The following is a 21702-nucleotide window of genomic DNA, read 5'->3' on the forward strand; positions in this document are numbered from 1 at the left end:
TCTCTATTATAACTTTCTCTGTCTTGTTTTTGGGCTAATGCTGTTAATTTCGTGCTGCTATCAATGTTACTGCACTATTTCTATCTCAAACCTGCTGTATATGAATGCAGAGAAACCAGAAAATCAAGTCTGTTAAAAACTGTGCCTTTGGTAAGAGTAAATAGAGAGAGCACAGGAAGTACTCTGAATGCAAAATGCAAAAGCATCTCCAATTTTATCTACTTTCCAACACTGATTTGGGTGGCTTATAAGTGTTTGCTTCCTTCATGGTTCTCAGCTGCCTTCTGGCTTATTGCTGGCAAGTTTCCAGAAGTGACAATCACTGTCATTAGTAATAACTGTTTTCTTTTACTATAAAAATTTTTATCAAAGGCACAGCTAAATGTAATTTCTAGTTGGAAAAAGGGGTTACAACTTAAAAAATATAAATATGAGTATTCAAAATATTTTATTTATCTGGTGCCATTTAGTTTGGGGACAGAGTGCCCTTCTCCATCATTAAGGTGAGATTTTCCGAACAACTTAACACTGGAAATTTATTACATCTGAACTCTGGACCTCACATACGAAAGAGATAAAAGCAACATCTTTACATTGGTTTACTTTACAAAACACGTTACACATTTAATGTAAAATTCATCTATGAGAACAATGCTATTTTGAGGAATGTAAAGGCTGGACAGTGGTCACTTATAGACGATAGCTGTAGTCTCATAAACTTTAGCATCCAATTTATTTTTGTACTTTGTTTGGATTACACAATATGGAGAAAAGTTTGACTCACAGAGAGTAGGTGCAAATCCTAACTGTTTTTTGAACAGCTTTCCTTGCAATCCTGATTCAGTAACTTGGAATCAAAACTGATTCAGTAACTGGGAAAGATTTACTGAAAATGTTTCACAAAAAGCTGAACACTGAAAATAACTAACAACTCCTCAGTTTGCTTGTAAGAAACATGAAAATCAGACAAGAGCATCTAAACCTTAGAGTAAGCGCTAAAAGTCTCAACTGGACAGCTTATTCATTTACTTGTTATTATATAACTGTCCTATGCCAGAGTGAGAGCATTTGCCAAGCAAAAACTAAGCCTTGCCTAAAAATTAATTGAGTGTGGTACACTTGTACTGAAGGAGTGTATTAGCCTGTGCAATTTTATGTGGACATATGTGCATAGGCCAAACTTTTTTTTTTTTTTTTTTTGACAGAGAGAGAGACAGCCAGTGAGAGAGGGAACACAAGCAGGGGGAGTGGGAGGGGGAGAAGCAGGCTTCCAGCAGAGCAGGGAGCCCGATGTGGGGCTCCATCCCAGAACTCTGGGATCATGACCTGAGCTGAAGGCAGATGCTTAACGACTGAGCCACCCTGGCGCCCCCAGACTAAACTTTTTAATCCAGAGCTATCAAGTTGGCAATCAATGGAAGAACTCAGGAGAAGCTTCTTCCAAGGTCTACAAAAATTGGGTTAATCCAGCAGCAGCGCTGTAGTAACTAACATTAAGGGCTTACTACGTTCCAGGTTCCGCGCTAGGAGCTTTACATGCAACATTTGATTTAAGTCGCATAGCCCAATGTGGTAGGCATTCTTATTATGCCCACTTAACAGATGACAGAACTGAGGATGAGAAGGTAAGGAACTCACCCAAATCTCAGTTGGGTGGTTTCCAACATGCTTTTTAATGACAGCTTTTAAGTAGACAAAAATATTTTTAAAGAAGAATTTTGAATGACATATTTGGACCCTTTTAAAAAAGTTCCATCCTGTACTTAGCTGATGCATAGCAAATATCCACTGCTAAGCAACAAAAGAGCAGCCACTAGTCATGTCCCTAAGGTATTAGAAGATATCACATGATTCTCAGTATTCTGTCAAAGAAGACAAAAATGTACAAAACGCATCTGAAGCACATTTTTCATAAAACTGAAAAACTCCTAATACTGACAAGAGTAAGTCAGTCCTGGCAGTCACACAGATAAGAACTCACTGATGTTTTAACTGGTTAGATCCCCAGAAACGCTTGATAAACAAGAGTGATAATAAGGATCTTTCTGTTTTTGTGGTTAATTTGAAGTGCAGGATCATAGGTCTAAAGATTGTCTGCAAGGCGAACGCACACATTTCAGCAATACCCCTCCTGGGAACCTCCTGTAAAGCCCAGCTCAACCTTGAACGCAGGACCTCCAGACCTCCAGCCTGAGCGTGGCCCTGCTCCCTGTGTGTGTTCGGGATGAATGAAAGCTCGCCGGCTCTCACTCCAGTGGCTGCAGAAGGAAGGGTGGAATTCTTTTAATACTGTTCCTAAACTCTAGAGCTCAAGACAAAAACTACATAGGAGATAAAAGCCACTTCTAAGCCAGCGAGTCTGGGGTAATCCCCAAGCACCTTTTTGGCACAGGATTATTTCATTACAAGAATGAAGTTTCAAGTCTCAGACCATGAAGAAATGGTTAAAAATTAATCATAAACAAACAATAACAGGGACTGGCAAAAGAAACAAACAACAACACCACCACCACCCCCTGGCAAACTTAATCCTTCCAGGAAACACAATTTCAAATTTTCATCTACTTATCAACAAACAGGATGCAACAATTTTATCCATAGTTAGATAACTGAATTTAGTCCTCTGTGCATCATAAAACACTATAGTTCAACTGAAAATAACACATTGTTAACTTTTTTTAGCAATTAACAGATTAGGGTTATGTTTTTAAAGAGAGTTCTCACCTTTTAGAAATACATACAAAAACACTTACCATTGCAATGATATATCTGAGATTTGCTGCAAATCATCCAGTTTGAAAGGGGAGGTTTGGATGTAAGAGATAAAATAGGAGAGGACATGAATGAACAGAGAGGTGAACACTGAGTGATTAGCACCTCTTGGATATACACTTTGGTTTTATATTTGGTTTGAAACTTCCCTGGATGAAAAGATTGCGTTAAAATCCCAAACTCTCCAAATATTCCTAACAGACAGTGAGAGGAGTGTGGAGCATAATGAGTCACCTTTGGAGTAAAACTCAAATGGGAACGAACTGGGGAAGTCCCTTTTTTTGCCCCACAGACAGATCCTGCCTGTGGAAACAAACATGCCAAGCTCCTTTCCCTCTTGGCTGGGACAAATTTCAACCTGCCCGCCCTAACCAGAACCATGAAATGAAGATACTCTGGCAACTCCACCCTGCCATTTCACCAACAGTAAACTAACTTTAAATCACCCTAGAGAGGTGCAAGACTCATTGAGGCCCGACTTAACACCTATTTAAAGAAGAAATGTTGGTGTTTCCCAGTCCACGTGTATTGCACATAGAGCTCAAAACAATTCAAGTCATTCGGAATAAAAACAACAGTGAATAATAAAATGAGTATAAAGAAGCCCAAAGTTATGATTTCCCTGTGATTGACACTTTGGTGCATGCATGGATATGTATCTGTATACATAAAGTCATGTATACTATTTTCTTCTCCTTTCCTTAGCTCTCCTGCTGCTTTGCTGGTACACTAACACCTGCTTGTTCTACCTACTGGGTGATCCAGCACGAAACCCAACTGTATTTGGGGTAGGAATTTAAGAGGGACAAAAGGAGGCAGATAACATTGCAATTCTAAATTCTACCCTTACACTGTAGTGGGCCCTCAAATATTTGTAGAATAATTGCTTTCCTGAGAATGAAGCTCCTTTGTCTAACTCCTCATCTTTTGGCATTGTCCTACTTAGCAGAGGACATGTTGACCTTTTCCTCCCCTTCTGACTCAAATGCCTTATTAATTCAGCTTGTATTACTGATGCTCTCTGGGACTTTCCTCTACATGACCCATGACATGTTTTCTAGTCAGTGGTGTGCTGGTAAATGTTTAGCAACTGGCTCTCTAAAAATAAAGCCTTGATTTTCACTGTTCACCAATTTCCACAGCATAAATACACCCACTGTAGCCAATTTCAAGCTACTGACACAAGGACACTGAATGCAGTTAGGAAGTAATATGTACAGCCAGCTCCCAGAGCCTGTAGGAGCCGGCACCAGCACATCATGGGGACCAGTCGTCGTTTGCCTCGGAAAATCTCAGTTTATGCCTGTGGTCCTGGCATAATTATTCATGATACTCCTTATTACTCTTTAAAAGTGTTGATGATAGGGGTGCCTGAGTAGCTCAGTCGGTTAAGTGTCTGCCTTTGGCTCAGGTCATGATCTTGGAGTCCTGGCATGGAGCCCCACGTTGGGCTCCCTGGTCAGTGGGGAGTCTGCTTACCCCTCTCTCTCTCTGCTCTTCCCCCCAACTCATGCTCTCTCTCAAATAAATAAATAAAACCTTTGGGGAAAAAAGTGTTGATGATCTATTATGCAGTCACTCCAAAGAATAAACCACATTTGGACCACTTTCTCATAGTAAAAAAGTTCCATAAAAGATAATAAGATGTGGTATCTCCTTGACCAAACAGATAATACCTTCCTTCCCCTAAATACACAGCATGTCTTTAGATGTTTTTCATCAAACATTGGTAGCTGGGAAAGTATGAATAGTAAACAGATAGCTTCAACTATGTTCAGGTCCTCTGATTCATACACACAGAGTTTAGTGACTTTGGAAATGCCATAGTATTTGAGTAAAATCAAGCCAAGCAACTGGCTTCAGTCTATACCCCAGCTTGGAATCACATGAAGCCAAGTATTACATGTAGAGTCTAGCACAGGGATAAAAACTGGTTAGCCCCTGTGGGGCTGATAGGCTTATTAAATCTGTGTTCCAGGTCACCCAGGTCAGTACTTACCTAATCCCCTTTATGACAACCCCAAGAGGCCATCCTCCCATGTAAGCTTTACTACTGTTGGCAGCCCAGTACAACCAGTACTGAATTACAATGATGATGGAGTCTGGCAGGTGAGTGTGTGAGTCTTGGTTTTTCAGATGGTAGGACCCCATGGAAAAGTCAAGATAAAATAGCTGTCTTTAAATGGTCTAGTGAGCAGTCATGGAGAAGAGAGACTGGACACAGTGTATGGTCAAGGTAGAAGTTATGGGAATCTGATTTGACTTCGTGTAAGGAAGGGCATTTAACACCACCACCCATGATAGCTAACATTTGAGTGCTTACGTTCTGCTGGAAGCCTCATCACACTGCTGACCCGTATCAAGCTTGAAGTCACACAAGTGCACCCCTGTCTCTCTCACTCCTGGACTGCCTACCTCAGGCTATAAAGGAGTTGTCTGTTCTGAAGCCCCAGAGGATTCCTAGTAACCGGCACTGCCCAGGCTGGCCCCTGCTCACAGAGGTTCATGGAGGCTCAACTGTCCAGAGGCACAAGCTAAAGGTCCCGCGGCCCAGATTCAGCATAGAGGCCAGGCCAGCTGCACCAGAAGGTTCATGTGCTAGTCTTAAAGGCAACAAGTGCCCAGAAATATCCATCTCATCATCTGCCAGAACAAAGTTTGCTAGGCTGCGGGTTAAAGGCCTACGAACTCCATGCAGCTGTTCTGAATTCTGCAGCCTTGTCCGATTCAAGCAGCGTTCACAAAGGCGAAGGGCTCACTTTCCTAACCCTTCTCATCTCTTTGGTGCATTATCAGCCTCACTCGAGGACCGAGGTATCAAACCATAAAGATCAAGGGAAGAAACGTCCTTTTTAAAAAATAACTTTGTCCTGGCACTAGATTGGCAGTAAAATAAATGACAGTCTTCTTAGTCACGAAGTTGCTGATATCACCCTCAGACAGGGCACGCTGTACTCCATTTCAGGAGTTGCGATGGGCAACTTAGGAAAGTGACAGTGAGGTCATTGAATTGTGACACAGGCTATGTGTCCTGCTTCTAGAAACATCAGAGGGAGTTACGGGAGCTTCCACTCAGGATGTGATGTTAGGTCAATTTGGAAGATACCCTGACCCTCAGGCCTAGTCTCAGTCCCGGCAAGATGAGTTCATGGAAATTCTGAGATTTCACAAAGTTTTGAAAGCCTCTGTGACTAAGTAACAGCAATAATATTAACATTAAATGCCCTTTATTAACAGTTGCTAGTGTTAAAAGCAAAATCTCTTTTACTATGCACACACCAGTGTCTAGTCATTCTATTCTACACTTACCTACAAGTCCACATTTGGTCCTCACAATTAATAAGATGGGCCCCATTATCTCTATTCAAGAAGTAGTCCCAGAGGGGTGCCTGGGGGTCTCAGTCGGGTAAGCGGCTGCCTTCGGCTCGGGTCATGATCCCAGGGTTCTGGGATTGAGCCCCACATCTGGCTCCATGCTCAGTGCAGAGTCTGCTTAAAATGCTCTCTGCCCCCCTCCCCTTTCTCTATCTAAAATAAGTAAATAGGGGCGCCTGGGTGGCACAGCGGTTGGGCGTCTGCCTTCGGCTCAGGACATGATCCTGGCGTTATGGGATCGAGCCCCACATCAGGCTCCTCTGCTGTGAGCCTGCTTCTTCCTCTCCCACTCCCCCTGCTTTGTGTTCCCTCTCTCGCTGGCTGTCTCTATCTCTGTAGAATAAATAAATAAAATCTTTAAAAAAAAAATAAGTAAATAAATCTTAAAAAAAAAAAAAAAGCAAAGACAAAAACGAAAAATCAACAAAAAACCCCACAGTGCAGCGAGGCTCTAAATTCAGATCTGGTGGCTCCAAAGCTCTTTCCACTACAGAACACTACTCATACTTCCCAAGAGCCCTCTAGGGTCCTGAGTCTAGCTCAGCAGAGTCAAAATCTGAACTCTGACGGTTTTACCCTGAGCCCTTGTGCCCTCCCTCCGTTTCTTCACCTGAAGAAGGAAGATCATGATAGGATCTGTCTTACCATAGTTTGAGTATCTTATAAACAACTGAAATTTATTTCTTATAATTCTGGAGTCCAAGATCAAGGTGCTAGAGGTTTTGGTGTCCGGTGAGAGCCTGCCTCCTAGATGGCTGTCTTTTGGCTGTAGCCTCACATGACAGAAGCAGGGATTGGGGGGGAGGTGGCTAGCTTTCTGAGGTCTCTTTTATAAGGACACCAATCCCAGTGGCTCTACCCTCACGACCTAATCACCTCCCAAAGGCCCCCACCTCCTAATGCAATCACCTTGGGGGGTTAGAAGGTAAATATATGAGCTTTGGGGGGACACAAGCATTCAGTCCATAGCAGCACCCATCTCATAGGGCGCTAGGAGTATTTGTTCAGATAATCCACATAGAGTGTTTAGCTCAGGGTATGCACATAGGAAGTGCCCTGTAATGCTGGCCACTGTTACTTCCACGGACACACAGATCAGCTTTTTGCCAAAAGTATACAGATTGCATACACTTATCTCTTCTGAAAATTTTACAGAACACACTTCTTTTCCTGACATAAATAGTAGGTTTACTGTGGCAGAAAAGACAGCCAGCTTGCTGTCAATGGACTTAGACCTGGGTCTGAATTTTGGCCCCGCCATTCACTGACTAAGGTCTTTGGGCAGGATACTTCACCTCCCTGAGCCTCTCTTTCCCCATCTGTAAAATGGAGAGTGGGGTTGGTAATCTGCATACTTTCATAAAAACACAGGCATACAGCTGTTGCTCAATAACAGCTACTCTGACTACTCAAAGTGACTACTGTAAGTACCCGCTATCATCATGAGTTTTTCCATCCTCTTTCCAAACTACAGAGAAATCTGCTAGAGGTCCAGATCATTATTTTGATGTAACTGCCTCTAAAAATAACATTACCTCACCCCTTCGAATGACAGAGGATACAAACACACGCGCGCACAAAAATAACATTACCTCACCCCTTCGAATGACGGGGGATATGAACACACGCGCCCACACACACGTATGATTAGCCAGCTCTAAGCATCTAAGAGATGGCATGAATTAAGTAATGAGACACCAAGCTTGACAGCTGCACTATCTAGAGACAAGGTCTACTTAGAAATTCTGTGCACCACGTTGGGTACGCTGAACAGTTTCCATTTCTGAATCAGGATACTGCCATCCCAAGGTGAATGCTGACTTACCTATTAAAGCTAAGGCACATGTAATTAAATATCATAGAAGTCAAACCTTGATTTATTTTTACTTTCGTAACACTTGGTTCGTATTAAAACCATACACACATACACAAGCCAGGCTATCACAACAAAACAGAACAAAACAAAACGAAACCCCAAAACCTGTCAATGAAGACCAGTGCTCCTTTGTTTCCCTACTAATTCTGTTTCCAAAACCATGACGAATTTTTGTTTTATTCACTTGTTAAGTGTCCCGTATGCTAAAAATTAGCAGCACTCTTTCCATCTTTGGTTACCGTGCCAAACAAATATGCTTCATATTAATGTTGAAATTCACTTACCGGTCTTTTGAGGAAAAGTGTTCATGTGTCTAACAGACCCTGATACCTGACTTAGATGCTGGACACTTGGGCCTTAAATTCTTAATCTTCTGTTCAAATGTGCATTGCACAACTCATAACTTCATTAACAAAGTTGGGAATGTGACCATGTCCCAGAAGGTAGCAATAGTACAATGTGGGGGCGCCTGGGTGGCTCAGTCGTTAAGTGTCTGCCTTCAGCTCAGGGTGTGATCCCAGAGTCCTGGGATCGAGCCCCGCATCAGGCTCCTCTGCTGGGAGCCTGCTTCTTCCTCTTCCACTCCCCCTGCTTGTGTTCCCTCTCTCGCTGTCTCTCTCTCTCTGTCAAATAAATAAAAATAAAATCTTTAAAAAAAAATAGTACAATGTGCCCTTGCTTTCCATTTGTCTTTTGTTCTTGAATTTGCAATGCTTCCCATCTATCTAGAAGCACTGAATATGGTTGGTCAGTTGTTTGTTTTAAACACATATATCTACATTCTATGCAGATACAACCAGAAAATTCTACCTATTATCTTTTTGTCCTGGTTTTTCTAATTAGCCTGATTCAGAGGTAGCGGAAAGCCCAAATGCCAAAGCTAAATACCCCAATATTTAGAAAATTGACACCTATTACTTTCACAATGGTGGCTTGCTAAAACTGGTAACAGACTTAGGTTTCTTCAGTTTGTACCCATGATTATGTTCTGTGCATAATGAACTCTCACCCACTTTCTGCTAGTAGTGTCCTATCTAAATGATTTGAGAAGCCAGAACTCCCCACACCCACCCCACAGGAGGCTGCTGCACGGATCCAGTCCTTATTCCTGCTTGTTGCAGCACAACAGAAGAGGGAATGGAGAGGGGCAGCACTCAGCCCCCAGCCTTCTGATGATGCCCAAATATTTGCTTTTCTGCAGCATAGTGTTTGGTGACTCCAACAATCCCCTTGGCATTTTTTCCTCCCTCCACGAGGGTGGCTCATCTAACAGTGTCCTTGTGATCCAAAATATCCAGCATTTCAAGGCAACATCTAAATCCTACTTTGCGCCATTTTTGTTCCTTCTCAAAAAGAACGTATTTGCCAATCTCAACAAAAATAACTTAAGGGACTCCTAGGTGGCTCAGTCGTTTGAGCACTGGACTCTTGTTTCCCACTCAGGTCATGGTCTGTGGGTGGTGAGATCGAGCCCCAAGCCAGGCTCCCGCTCAGCGGGGAGTCGACTTGAGATTCTCTCTCTCTCCCGCTCTTCTCTGACCCCTCCCCCTACTCTCACATGCATGTAGGCTCTCTTTTTCTCTCCCCCCTCCCTCTAAATAAATACATTTTTAAAAAACAAACATACAAAAAACAACTGAAGAAAGAGTTATGTACGACGTTGCTGCAGTGATGTTTATGATATAGAGGCCCTCGCTACAGCCTAAAGCTGCAAGAGAAAGGTTAAATAAATTCTGGTATATCCGTATCATGGAATATTGGGAATATAATACGACCATTAAAAAAAGGACGTTTTAATGCCATAAGAAAACGCTTATGCTAAAATTTTATTTTTAAAGTTATCAAAATCTTATCTTAGTATGATCCAAAATTACCTGTAAAATATCGTACATTTTAAACATGTGTTTTCTCTGAGTGATGGGACTGTGACTACTTTTTAACTGCTTTTTTCCCACATGTTTGTATTATCCACTATTTTTATTGGGGAAGGGCAAAAAAAAAAAAAAACCAAACCATTGTAGGACTGAGTGTTATGGCTAATCAAATAAAATTTTTTGGTCTTTCTTATTCTGAGCCTGTATTTTTTTTTAAACTAAGTCAGTCTGAGGTTGTCTCTACCCGCTCAGTTGTCCTGTCCTATGGATTAACAGTGGACAGTATTCTGTATGTACCAAGCAGGAATCTAAATTCTTAATCTACATTATCTCATTTAATCCTCACATCAACCCAGTGAGGTAGTATGATTATCTCTATCTCGTCATACTAGAACTGAAGCAGGAAGGTGAAATAACCAGCCTCAGGCCATCCAGCTGCATTTCAAACTCAAGCCCTCCTGGGTATGAATGGCTACACCATTTATAATACATTAGGTCCTCACAGCATTTTGTTAGGACTATTATTAGTTTCAAAATATTTGGGAAATGCACTGATTCTGTAAGGTTCTACTATGTGCACTTCCAAGAATCAAAGCACCAAGGAGCAGGCCAAAGGAATCTCCCAGTTGATAACTTTATGGAAATTCCACTGAAGGACTTTTGCCAAAGTCTACCTTATGGATGGACATGGCTACCTCAGTGAGGTGGCGATAATGTCACTTGTACCTTTCCTCTGTGGCCTCAATCAAATATTCATGTCCCCAAGGTGCATCCCGTAAGAGAAAAAACTATATCATCTATAATCAGATTTAACTTGATTGAGGAGATAAGACAAATAACACACTGAAACAATTGGCACAAGGCAAAAAAACTCCAAACCATAATTAAATGCTTAACCATGTGGCAGAGTGGATAACTAGTATAGAAGTCATGTGGAAAGAACTATCAGCTCTGAAGTGTCAGAATTCGAAAGGTACAAGAAACCACACTTGAAGATCACCTAGACAACTCCAGTATCTCAAGATGAGAACTAGTAACTTGGTTGAGGTCCCACAGCTGCTGAGTAGCAGAGGGAAGTCAGGTAATCAAGGAAGCTTGATGAAGCGGTGAGTCTTAGAAAAGCCTTCCAAGGACTTCTTTAGCAGAATCAACCTGCCATTGGTTTAGATTACAAGCTTGTGAAGAGTCCCTGCACTGAGATTTACATTTTCAAAACAGAAACTACTGAATTGTTTGTTTAATTCCACTCATTGTTTTCATACATTAAGTATTTTACATACTGCACTCTAACCTTGATATTACCAAACAGAAACGCACCTACTCACATTAGCATTGCAGATGCTTATCTGAGAAAACTGAGCTCTGGCTGTCTTTAACACACCTCTGGTTTAGGCAGACTCAGGTGTCTGATGTTGTAAACTGGTAAAGAGGAATTATTTGCGTAGCTTCGATGCTTCCACCCCAGCATACTCTTAGATTTTATTTACAGCACCCAATACTTTGTTATAGTTGCTTACATAAAAATCTATCTGTCATTAGAAAATAGGGATATACTTAACCCTAAGTGGATTAAAGAACCTAAATACGAACTGATTGAGCACTACCTTTTTTTTTTTTAATAAAAAGATACCTAAAGGATACCTAGGTGAGGTATATAGATATTAAACCTAGTTTTCACTGAGAAATTTTGATAGCGAATACAGCAGATGTGACTGAGAACACGTAAAATTTATTTCACAAATGTTTGTTCAAATTTGAGAAAAGAACAGGGTAGGATAATGAAAAGTTGATTTTGATGAATCCCTTTTAAAAGTTTTTAAGTTACGTGTCCTGGTCACTGAATTTAAGATAATTAAGGTTTTTATTTCTGTAAAAAATACAAACCACTTTAATTTCTGACATCAAACATACAGGTATAAAGTTATATTTTCTTATATTCTAAAATAATAATCCCTGTGGGTTTGCAAGCTCAAATTAAGGCTCAAAATTATTTTTTTCTATGCTTCCAATCTATTATTAAGAGTGTACTTTAAATTCCTCAAAAATTACTTCAAAAGGTGTTATGCTCTCTTGATCATTTACGTAAGGTGTAATACACAAAAACTCAATACAGTTCTCTTTCAATATGTTTTATCAATTTACATCGCAAACGGTCATACTTGTACACATGGATCAGAGAAATAACTAAAATGTGGTTTTGAAAGAAGAAAAATGGGTTAGTAAATCATAAGTAATCAATATTAAGTCCATAAAGAAAGTAATTTTCTAACAAGTCTCAAAAACAAAAATAAATACAAATTCAAGGGTGAAGTAGATGTCCTCCTTACAACCATTGCCAAATCTGCTATGTGGCCTCAAAGTTCCAGACAAGACTTTTAACTTTCAACCTAAACATTTCAGATCTACAAAATACAAGTATCAGAGTCACGTCCCACATCGGTACTTCCCAAAGCCTCAGAGATTTTAACTGAGCGCAAAAAAGGAAAAAAAAAACAAAACCCCAAATCCCTAAGAGTCTAAACAGAGAAACAAAAAGCTTTGCCAAGTATCAAGTTTTTACAGTTAAAGCCAAAGCCTATACCAGCAATTTCTGTATCAGACATATGACAGTGGTGTTGAATGCAATCTAATTAGTATGCATTCTACTTACTTTGCTTTTTGCCATTTATAAGCTTCATTAAAGACACCCAGAAAGAGGTAACCAGTTGAATGAGGTTCGGCTCAGATACGAAAAACCAGTTGAAAACTCGATCTACAAATTTTCATCTCACAATGTCCTGCGGGGAAGGTACTCTTTATAGCCTAACATCATATACAAGCTTTAGAGTGTGAAATAACGAATTTCAGCTTTTTACGCCGCATACTACCATTAGAAATCCTCAACTCTACATCCCCAGTTCCTGGAAAAAAAAAAAATCCACCTCCAATTCTCATTGGTCCACATAGTTCCAGCCCACATGGTATCAGTGGGTGTGTCGCTGCCAACAGGTCCTCTCATTGGCTGCGAAGAAAAAGCATTTAATAGGCTGTGATTTGGGGGGTTGTCAAACTCCACGCCTCCAGGCCTGGAGCTTGCCAATAGACCCGAGGTACTGGCGGCTACTCTGCGATTCAAAGGACAAGGTGGCTGCCTGAGCGCCAACCCCAGAAAGACGAACTCTGAGAAGCAAAAGGGGCAAGGAGCAGGGAGAGGGCGGCTCCGGCTGTCCCTCCAGCTCTACGCCTACTCCCGGACCCCAAGAAATGTTCTCACACGTGCATTTCCCCATCAAATTATTAAGGCGGGCAGTGCGCTAGCCTTTTTTAAAGTCGTGACCGAAGAAGCAGCGCAGGATCTGCATTCAGTCGGCCCATTCTACAGACTGAAGCAAGCAAGAGTGAGGCTCAGGCAGCGATCTTTAGTGCTTGGCGCCCCTGGGGAAAAAAATCAGTCCCGGGAGCCCCCTCCGTACACTCCCCCGACAGCGGGCGCCTGGGCGCACCGGGCTCGCTGCGGTGCCTGCTCGCTGCGGTGCCTCCCCCGCCGCTCCCGGGTGACGGGCTCGCGGGGTGCGCCTACCTCGCGCCAGCGCTCCCCTCGCGATGGGACTTACGCGGCCTATTCTTTCTCCCAGAGTCCATCCTCCTCCGCAGCCGGCATTTCTTGGCCGGGGAGTCGTGCTGAGGGGGCGGTGGCTGCGGCTGGAGCTCCGGCAAGAGCGGGAGGCGCGGGGGCGCCGCGTCGCCACCGCCCGCGGGGCCCCGGCTGCAGAGGCGCGGCGGCTGGACTGGCGGCGGGTGGAAGCCGTTGTGCAGCAGCCCGTTCACGGCGGCAGCGCCGGTGTCGGCGGGGGCCCCCGNCCGGGGCGTGCGTGGCCGAATGCTCCGGCCGCCCGCCCCGGTCGCCCATGCCAGGGAGCTGGTGCGGCGGCGCGCGGGCCCCGGCTCAGGCGGCCTCGCTGGAGGTCATTCTCGGTCGTCTTTATTTCCCCGGATCCTCCCTGCGGTTTCCGATTCAGCAGCCGCAGAGCCGGCGCCGGGGGATGGCGAGCCCGGCGCTCCTCCCCTTCTCCCACCGGCTCCCCCCGCTCCTCAGCGCTCTGCCCCCCGCGCGCCCGCCCCGCCGCGCCGGCCGGGAGCATGACGGCTCCCGGCGCGGAATCGGGGATCCCCGCGGACCCCCAGCCGGGGACCCCACAACCCGCGTCCTCCTGATCCCCGGGCCGCGCGACTTCAAACGCTGCTTCCTTGCCTCCCAGACCTGTCCCCGCTACTGAGCATGCCCAGTGCTGCCCGCCACCGCCACCGACGAGTTTCAACATGGGGACTGAAGTTCTCTGGGTTTGCAAAGAGATGGGCGGGTTGGGCTTTGTATCTCGGAGCAGCCGAGAGGGGACTGGGCGAGGCTGGCGCTAGAGGAGCAGGCAGCTTGGAGAGGAATACGGAGGCACACAAATATTTGTAGAGGTTTCAGGTTTGCCAATACTGTCAGCAGTGGGCTAGACACCTTTGCAAGGTCATTCACGTTGTTCCCTCCAACACCCCTCCTCTCCTTGCTTTGTGAGTGTGCGTGTGTTTGGTTAAGTGACCAAACTACTCACAGGCCTGAGTGGAGGGAGGAGAACGATTATTTATAGAAAGGAAGGCCGATCTGGGAAGCGAAGGGAGTGAAATTTCTTTACTGGCACACATGCAGACACCATGTGGTTCCCTGGAGTTGTCTTTGCAGGGAGGAAACCTAGGAATACAGTGTAAGGACAGTGAAGGACACAGCTGCACACGGGATTAACCGGTGCTGGAAGAGACCAAGTAAACAGAAGCAGTCCCAAGCTATAAAAAGCACTTTCCTCACCCAGAAAGGACTTCAAGAGACAATGTCATCCTATTTATAGAGTAAGGAGTTGCCTGTGTTTTAAGAAGGGAAGGCAGCAGCATGGCAGAGTGGTCAACACCATAAGCTTTGGAGTCAGAACTGGGTTCAAATTCCAACTCAGCCACTAAGCAAACCCATGGAAAATTGCCCGAGTTAACATACCTGGCAATAGGAAACAGGACTGGAAATGCTTAGTAGAGAGGACAAATTTGGGTGGTGAGGACCTTACCAAAGTTATGTAATCCCTTGAGGCCTCAGCTTTTGAATCTCACAAGAAGCTGTTGTGAGAAATTGTGTGGTACGATCCTGGCACACCATAAAGGCTTCAAAGAGGTAGTTATTTTAATTACATTGTAATTATTAGCAATTCACCCTTCAAGTGAGGGGAGCAAACCATGCTCACAGCCATATTTACGGTGTGATTTATTCTGTGTGATGTTCTCCATCATTTGTATTGACTGAATCTGCAGAGGAGTCAGAGGCCAGCAAGCGCCATCTGGGCCAGTGGGTTGCCAAGCCCCTGGGCCTCAGCGCATTCATCAGCAGCTGGGGCCTGCACCCCGGATTGGCAATTGCTTCCAGGAGAGGCTTACCCAGAACCACAGCTTTGGAACCACAGGCGCTAATGTTTTTGAATATAGGTGAGGTTTGGTGGGGTCTGGAGCAAATGGCCTAGAAAGACTTCTTAAGGTGTCTTTTTTGGTGCAAAATGGTGGGTTTTTATCAAAGCGCAGGGACAGAACCAGTGGACAGCAAGAGCTGCTGCCTCCTGCTGCCCCGGGATTGTGAAGGGCAACAGATTATATGCTTTGGGGTAGGGGAGAAGTAAAGATAAGGGAAGTTCCAAAAACACTTTCATATGCTAAAGAAGACTCACCGGATACTGGAGGCCTTGCTTCTAGTCAAACCAAGGTTGCTCCCTCCCCCTCCCCAGCAAGGCATTCACATTAAGATAGTTGGGAGCTCCTGGAGGAAGGTTATACTCTGCCTGCCTTAAGTATTTGTCAGTGGACTGTAGGTTATAAGGACATTTAATTTTATCTACATTTTCTTCTGAATTTGTTTCCCACATCAGGGGCCACTTGAGAACTCTGGTCCATCCACTCATTTTTCCAGATAAGGAAACAGCCGTGGAGAGATGGCTGAGGTTATTAAGTGCAAAAGTAGGGCTAAGCCCTAAGTCTTCTATCTCTGACCTTACCATGCTATTTGAGACATAGAGGAAAAACAAATATACAAACTTGGGTGCTATGGCTCCTGCCTACTCTCCTGCCTCATCTCCAGCTCCCTGCGCTCCTGCTGTAGGGAAGCCTGCCAGTTCCTCAAATTATTACCCCTTTTTGCACCTGTTATTTCCATTGCCTGAAATGCTCTTCCCCCAGACCTCTTTGTCCACTAGATTCTGACTCAATCCTCAGACCTCTGCTTCAACCTCTTATATTTGGAGAACTCTTCCCTGACCCTTAGGACTAGGTCAGGTGTTCCTATTCCATACATTGTATCTTCATGACTCTATCAGTTTGTAACTCCACAATGCATCTGTTCCCTTATTTGTCAATGGGGATAATAATAGGACATCACTGAGTTCTTACAATGATGAAATGAATTAACATATGCAAAGTGCCCAGCATATAACTGCTGCGAAAAGCTAGATATTGTAACGGGGGCCCAGGGGTGCAAGAGCCCCTGGCTCAGAGGGTCCCAAACAGACCAGGTCTGGCCACTTGCCTCTGAGAAAAATCCAAAGGCAGAGAGTGGAGCAGTGGTGAAACAGGAAAGGGATTTATTTCAGTGAGGCCAACACTGGGAAGACCTTGGACTAATGTCTCAAAGACTGCCTCCAAAGTGCTGAAAATACTTCCAGGTTTGTATAAGGAAAATGTGGGACAAAGGTCAGTGGGTTAATGCAGCTGGGTAGTCAAGGTCAGGTCAATCATGCAGGCCTTGCTGGCTCAGGGCAGTCCTTACAGCTTGAGTAGTTTTGGTTCCCGTCAGGGGATGCTTTGCACACAGGGTCTTTTGCCTGACTTAAGAGAGAAGATGGAAAGAAGAACTTAATCAGTAAGAAAGTTTGAGGTCAAAATGGAAGGAGTTGAAGTCCTCTTCAGTATTACTATTTGACTGTTGGTCTCCACCTCCCCCTCCACAACACGCATGCACATGCGTGCACATACACACACACACACACACACACACACACACCCTGTGATCTCCATTAAGGCAGATGACTCTTGTTCCTCATTTTATCCTTAGGAAACTTCTGGTAATCATCTGTGACTGAATAAATGACTCGCATGATACTTTACCCAGGATCTCTCTCACTTTCTAAAGTAAATTTGCTAAAAAAAATCCATTGCTATTCCTAAACAGTCAAAGATATAGTTTTCAAATTCTCACAAAACTTGAGCTGAGTAGTTTAGGAAGCAATTTATATCAGAGATGCAAGTAGAAGCTTTAGGAATGCAGTATCTCAAAGGACATACTCTCTCCAGCTTGATTCCCAGGCATGGTGAGGAAGGCCTGAGCCAGGTGGCTACGACCCAGGCAGGGCAGAAGTACTGGTACTGGGACAGAACGTCCTCCACCTGCTTCCTTGCTCCCGTCCTTGTCAGGCTGGTGCCCTGGATCAGTCACACCGGGCATGTGGTAAGAGGAAGTCAGGTGGCATCTCACAGGATTATTCAGGGGAGGTGTATCTCGGAAGTCTAACTTTGAGGTCTGAACTCTCACATGCTCCAGCAGGGGTATGGAACAAATGTTTGGAAAAGTGTGAGGGAGGAAAGAACGCACAAGCCACTTCTCTCCCTTTATTCATTCATTTGATTTATCAGTCATTCATTTGGTGTGTACTATGTTGTAGGCACTAAAACAGATGATGGGAATATAGAGACAAAACAGATGCCTTCACTGCCCTCTAGGAGTTTACAGCTGGTAGCAAGAGAGATAAGTCAATGGTTCTCCACCAGTGTGCACAAAATAACCTAGGGAAGTTTTACTTTTTAGCTCTTCGTTGAAAATAATATAAATACAGAAATGTATGCATATCCTAAGGATAGAGCTCAGTGAATTTTGCACAAATAACCACTCTGTGTAATTAGCACCTGATCAAGAAAGGAACATTGCCCTTAATCGCGGAGATTTTTTAAAAGCAGATTCTGGGCCCTGGTCCAGGCACTGGTTTGGAGCACAGGAGTCTGCATGGTGATGATGATAAGTATTTTTTAAGTATTTTATTTAATTTTTAAAAAAGATTTATTTATTTGTTAGAGCGAGCACACGTGTTTTTGTGCACACGAGGGGGGATTTTGGGGATGAGGGGCAGGGGGAAGACTCTCAAGCAGACTCCTGCTGATGATGGAGCCCCTGAGCGGCAGATCCCATAACCCCACGATCACAGCCTGAGCTGAAATCAAGAGTCGGTCGCCCAACCAAGCGGCCCTATGATAAGTATTTTTTAAATTAAGGAAAAAACAGTAGCAAAAAACTTTTTAAAAATCGAGATTATGATGAGATGGTCCTTGATTGGAGAACCAATGAACAGAGCACAGTATCACCTCCGCCACAGAAGGAACTCAGGAGGACTGCAGGGAGTGAGCTCAGGGGAGGAGAGAGAAGGGAGGTATGCTAAAATGGAGGTTAACACTGGCTTCAGAGAGGAAATAACCCTTAAACTGAATTTTGAATAATAATGGGATTTCTTTAGGGAAGGTTGAAGAAAATCCATTCGGAAGGAAGGAAATGGAGACTCCATGGGTGCGTTTGAAACCTTCTGGCCTATTTGGGAATCTGCCAGGAGTTCAACGAGGCTGAAGGATGGCTTAGCAAGGGAAGAAGTGAGTGCTTGCCCCTGAAAATGTTCGATGGGTCCAAATCTCAGATGGCTTCTGCCAGTAGGAAAGAGTTTGAACCTCTTCCTGAGGGCCACGGGAAACTGTTAAAAAGATTTAGGCTATAGAAAAACTACAAGATTTGCATTCTGGAAGGATTTCTGGTAGCTGCATAAGAGAACAGATTGGGGGAGGAGGTCCTTACTTAGGGAGATCAGAGAGAAGGCTATTGGAAAAGTTCATATAAGTGGTGATAAGGGTCTGAGTGAAGGACATAGCAGTTGGAATGAGAGCATTGGGTAGATTCAAGAATTTTTTAAGGGTAGAATCCATAGGATTTGGTGGCTTTTTGGAAGGTGAGGGAGGGGTAAGGCTAGGATGATTTCTGTTTCCAGTTTGCGCAAATGGCAAAGTGGTGGTTTCAACACACAAGATAAAATATGCATAAAAGGAGAAAGACCTTCTACCTATATTTTCTCTGGATCTTACACTTTAAAAAAGGATTATCCCTTAAAATATAGATCTGACCCTGACATTTTTGAGCCTAAATTCCTTTATGGATGCCCAACAATTCTAATATTCCAAACTTCCTAACGAGGCTCATCCAGGTCCATACTCTGCCTGCCTCAGCCTTTATCTCCTGCCACTCACGCTTACACCTGGTCCTCCTATGAGATCACAGGTACACTTCCCCAAAGGCCTTTTCAGCACATCCCCCCAGGATGGGGGGGGTGCCCCTCTGGTGTAAGCCATAGCACTCTGCCTATCTCAGTCCCATTCACACTTATCACATTTCATTGTAAAACAAGAAATTTTTTTGGTCTCCTCAAGGATAAGCAAACAAGAAACCAAATCCTGGGGCGCCTGGGTGCCTCAGTGGGTGAAGCGTCTGCCTTTGGCTCAGGTCATGATCCCAGGGCGCTGGGATGGAGCCCTGACTCAGGCTCCCTGCTCAGCAGGGAGTCTGCCTCTCCCTTTCCCAACTACCCTTCCCCTCAGCTCTCTCTCGCTCCCTCAAATAAATAAATTAAATAAATAAATAAATAAATAAATAAAATCTTAAAAAAAGAAAAAAGAAACCAAATTCCCCTCCAATCCAAGATTTTTGACCAACTGGATGTTATAAATTGAAGGTTTGGATTAGAAAGTAAGTAGGCTATATGGTACATGTATACAATGGGAGATTTTCCGGCCATTAAGAAGAAAGATATCTTGCCATTTGTGACAACTTGGATAGACCTTGAGGGCATTATGCTAAATGAAATAAGTCAGACAGAGAAGACAAATACTTTAGGATCCCACTTCTAAGTGCAATCTGAGGAACAGAAACAGAACTCCTAGATACGGAGAACAGATTGGTGATTGCAGGTAGTGCATAATGGGAGAGGGTGGTCAAGAGGTACAAACTTCCAGTTATAAAATAAATAAGTCATGGGGTGTAATGCACAACATGGTGACTATAGTTAATAGTGCTGTGTTGCATATTTAAAAGTTGCTAGGAGAGTGAATCTTAAAAGTTCTTGTCACAAGAAGAAAAATTTGTAACTATGTGTGGTGATGGATGTTAGACTTTTTTTTCTTTAAAGATTTTATTTATTTATTTGTCAGAAAGAGAGAGAGCACAAGCAGGAGGAGTGGCAGATAGAGGGAGAAGCAGGTTCCTTGCTGAGCAAGGAGTCCCATGTGGGACTCGATCCCCAGGTCCTGGGATCATGACCCAAGCCAAAGGCAGGTGCTTAACAGACTGAGCCACCCAGGCATCCCTGTTAATTAGACTTGTGATCATTTTGCAAAATATACAAATATTAAATCATTGTGTTGTAGAATAACAACAACAACAACAACAAAGGCACGAAAGGAAGGAGGCTGCACTTACACGTGTGTGTTATCTCCTTGGCCCCTGAAGCACTTCGGACAGCTCTCAGCCTCCCAAAACAATCATAGGGGCTCCCATCTTTCAATCCCCAGGACTAAAGACAGTGCCAGACACATGGGAGGTGAAAAATGTGTGTGGAATCATCAGAGAACGCAGTTCCCTCATGGTACAGAGGAAGGAGCTGAGGCCTCGGAATGGAAGGGGAGGAGGGGCCACAAGCCTCCCTGAGGAGATGGGCTGAGATTCAGGAGAGCAATCCTGATTAGCTTATGTCTGTGATTGACTTTGGAGTGGCCAATGGAACATGGGAAAATTCTGGTGGCCTTGGGAAAAGGTTTCCTTCTAGAAAAAGAGGGAGGTCAGTAATGTGGATTTGTAACCTAGTTTTTAGTTACTCTAAGTAAGACTGGTTATTTTCTGAAGACAAACATAAAACCTGCCTGCCATGCCATCATTATATGGTATCCCTGCAGAAATTCTAGTTGTTTGCCAAAATGGAGATAAAGTCAAACATGCTCAAGTTTTCATCTAGGTAATTATCACATTGATGCTACAGTGCAAGCATAGAAATAAGGTACGTTTCAAGACGTAGTGTAAAAAGAATTACTAGGGGCGCCTGCCTGGCTCAGTCTTTGGCGCATGTGACTCTTGATCTTGAGGTCGTGAGTTCAAGCCCCATGTTGGGTGTAGAGATTACTCAAAAAAATAAAATCTTTAAAAAGAATTATTAGAACTTTAGCTGCCAGAATAATATTGAGCCAAGATGAACTTCTTTATTTCATTTTTGCTTTTGTTATAGGTGTTGGTGCCTTGCTTGGAGATTCGCTATGAGGCCATCTCATACAAAAGATACAAGAGACGATCTTGGTGTATAGCACTATTTTCGATGACAGTGATTTTCATACTGCTTTCTGCAGGGCCCTAGGGAGCAGAGCTGCCTCAGGGAGTCAGAGGCCACCAAAAACAAGCCTTAACTGTCCTGGTGTCAGGGTGCCTGGGTGGCTCAGTTAGATAAGCGTCTGACTTTGGCTCAGGTCATGACCTCAGAATCCTGGGATCCAGCCTCACTCAGCAAGGAGTCTGCTTGTTCCTCTGACCCTCTCCCCACTTGTGCTATCTCTCTCTTTCTCAAATAAATAAATCTTTAATAAAAAACCTGCCCTGGTGAATTAGTAGTGTTAGAGTGAGGTTCTGATGACACCTTCAATCAGGGCCTCGATCTTTTCCTTTCTTCAGAATTGAGCAGACAC

The 21702-nt window shown here is 43.8% G+C and overlaps 1 protein-coding gene and 1 long non-coding RNA gene across 3 annotated transcripts in view; both read right to left on the minus strand.

The window, feature by feature from the left end:
• The window catches only part of PANK1 (pantothenate kinase 1), a 52691-nt gene extending 38478 nt beyond the window's left edge, over window positions 1-14213 (minus strand). Inside the window, 3 exon segments of the mRNA XM_034662933.1 lie at window positions 13491-13734; window positions 13736-13792; window positions 13794-14213. Coding sequence (XP_034518824.1) covers window positions 13491-13734; window positions 13736-13792; window positions 13794-14198 — 706 coding nt within the window. The 5' untranslated portion in view covers window positions 14199-14213.
• A 1195-nt stretch (window positions 14214-15408) lies between these two features.
• LOC117802718 overlaps window positions 15409-21702 on the minus strand; it is a 47648-nt gene continuing 41354 nt past the window's right edge. Inside the window, exon 3 of one of the 2 annotated variants that reach the window (XR_004626208.1) lies at window positions 15409-16772. This is a non-coding gene — a long non-coding RNA (uncharacterized LOC117802718). Of the gene's footprint in view, window positions 16777-21702 lie in introns of both variants that reach the window. The other variant, XR_004626206.1, reaches the window with a different exon arrangement.

Source organism: Ailuropoda melanoleuca, chromosome 6 (assembly GCF_002007445.2).
Source record: "Ailuropoda melanoleuca isolate Jingjing chromosome 6, ASM200744v2, whole genome shotgun sequence".
In the NCBI taxonomy this organism is placed as follows: Eukaryota; Metazoa; Chordata; class Mammalia; order Carnivora; family Ursidae; genus Ailuropoda; species Ailuropoda melanoleuca.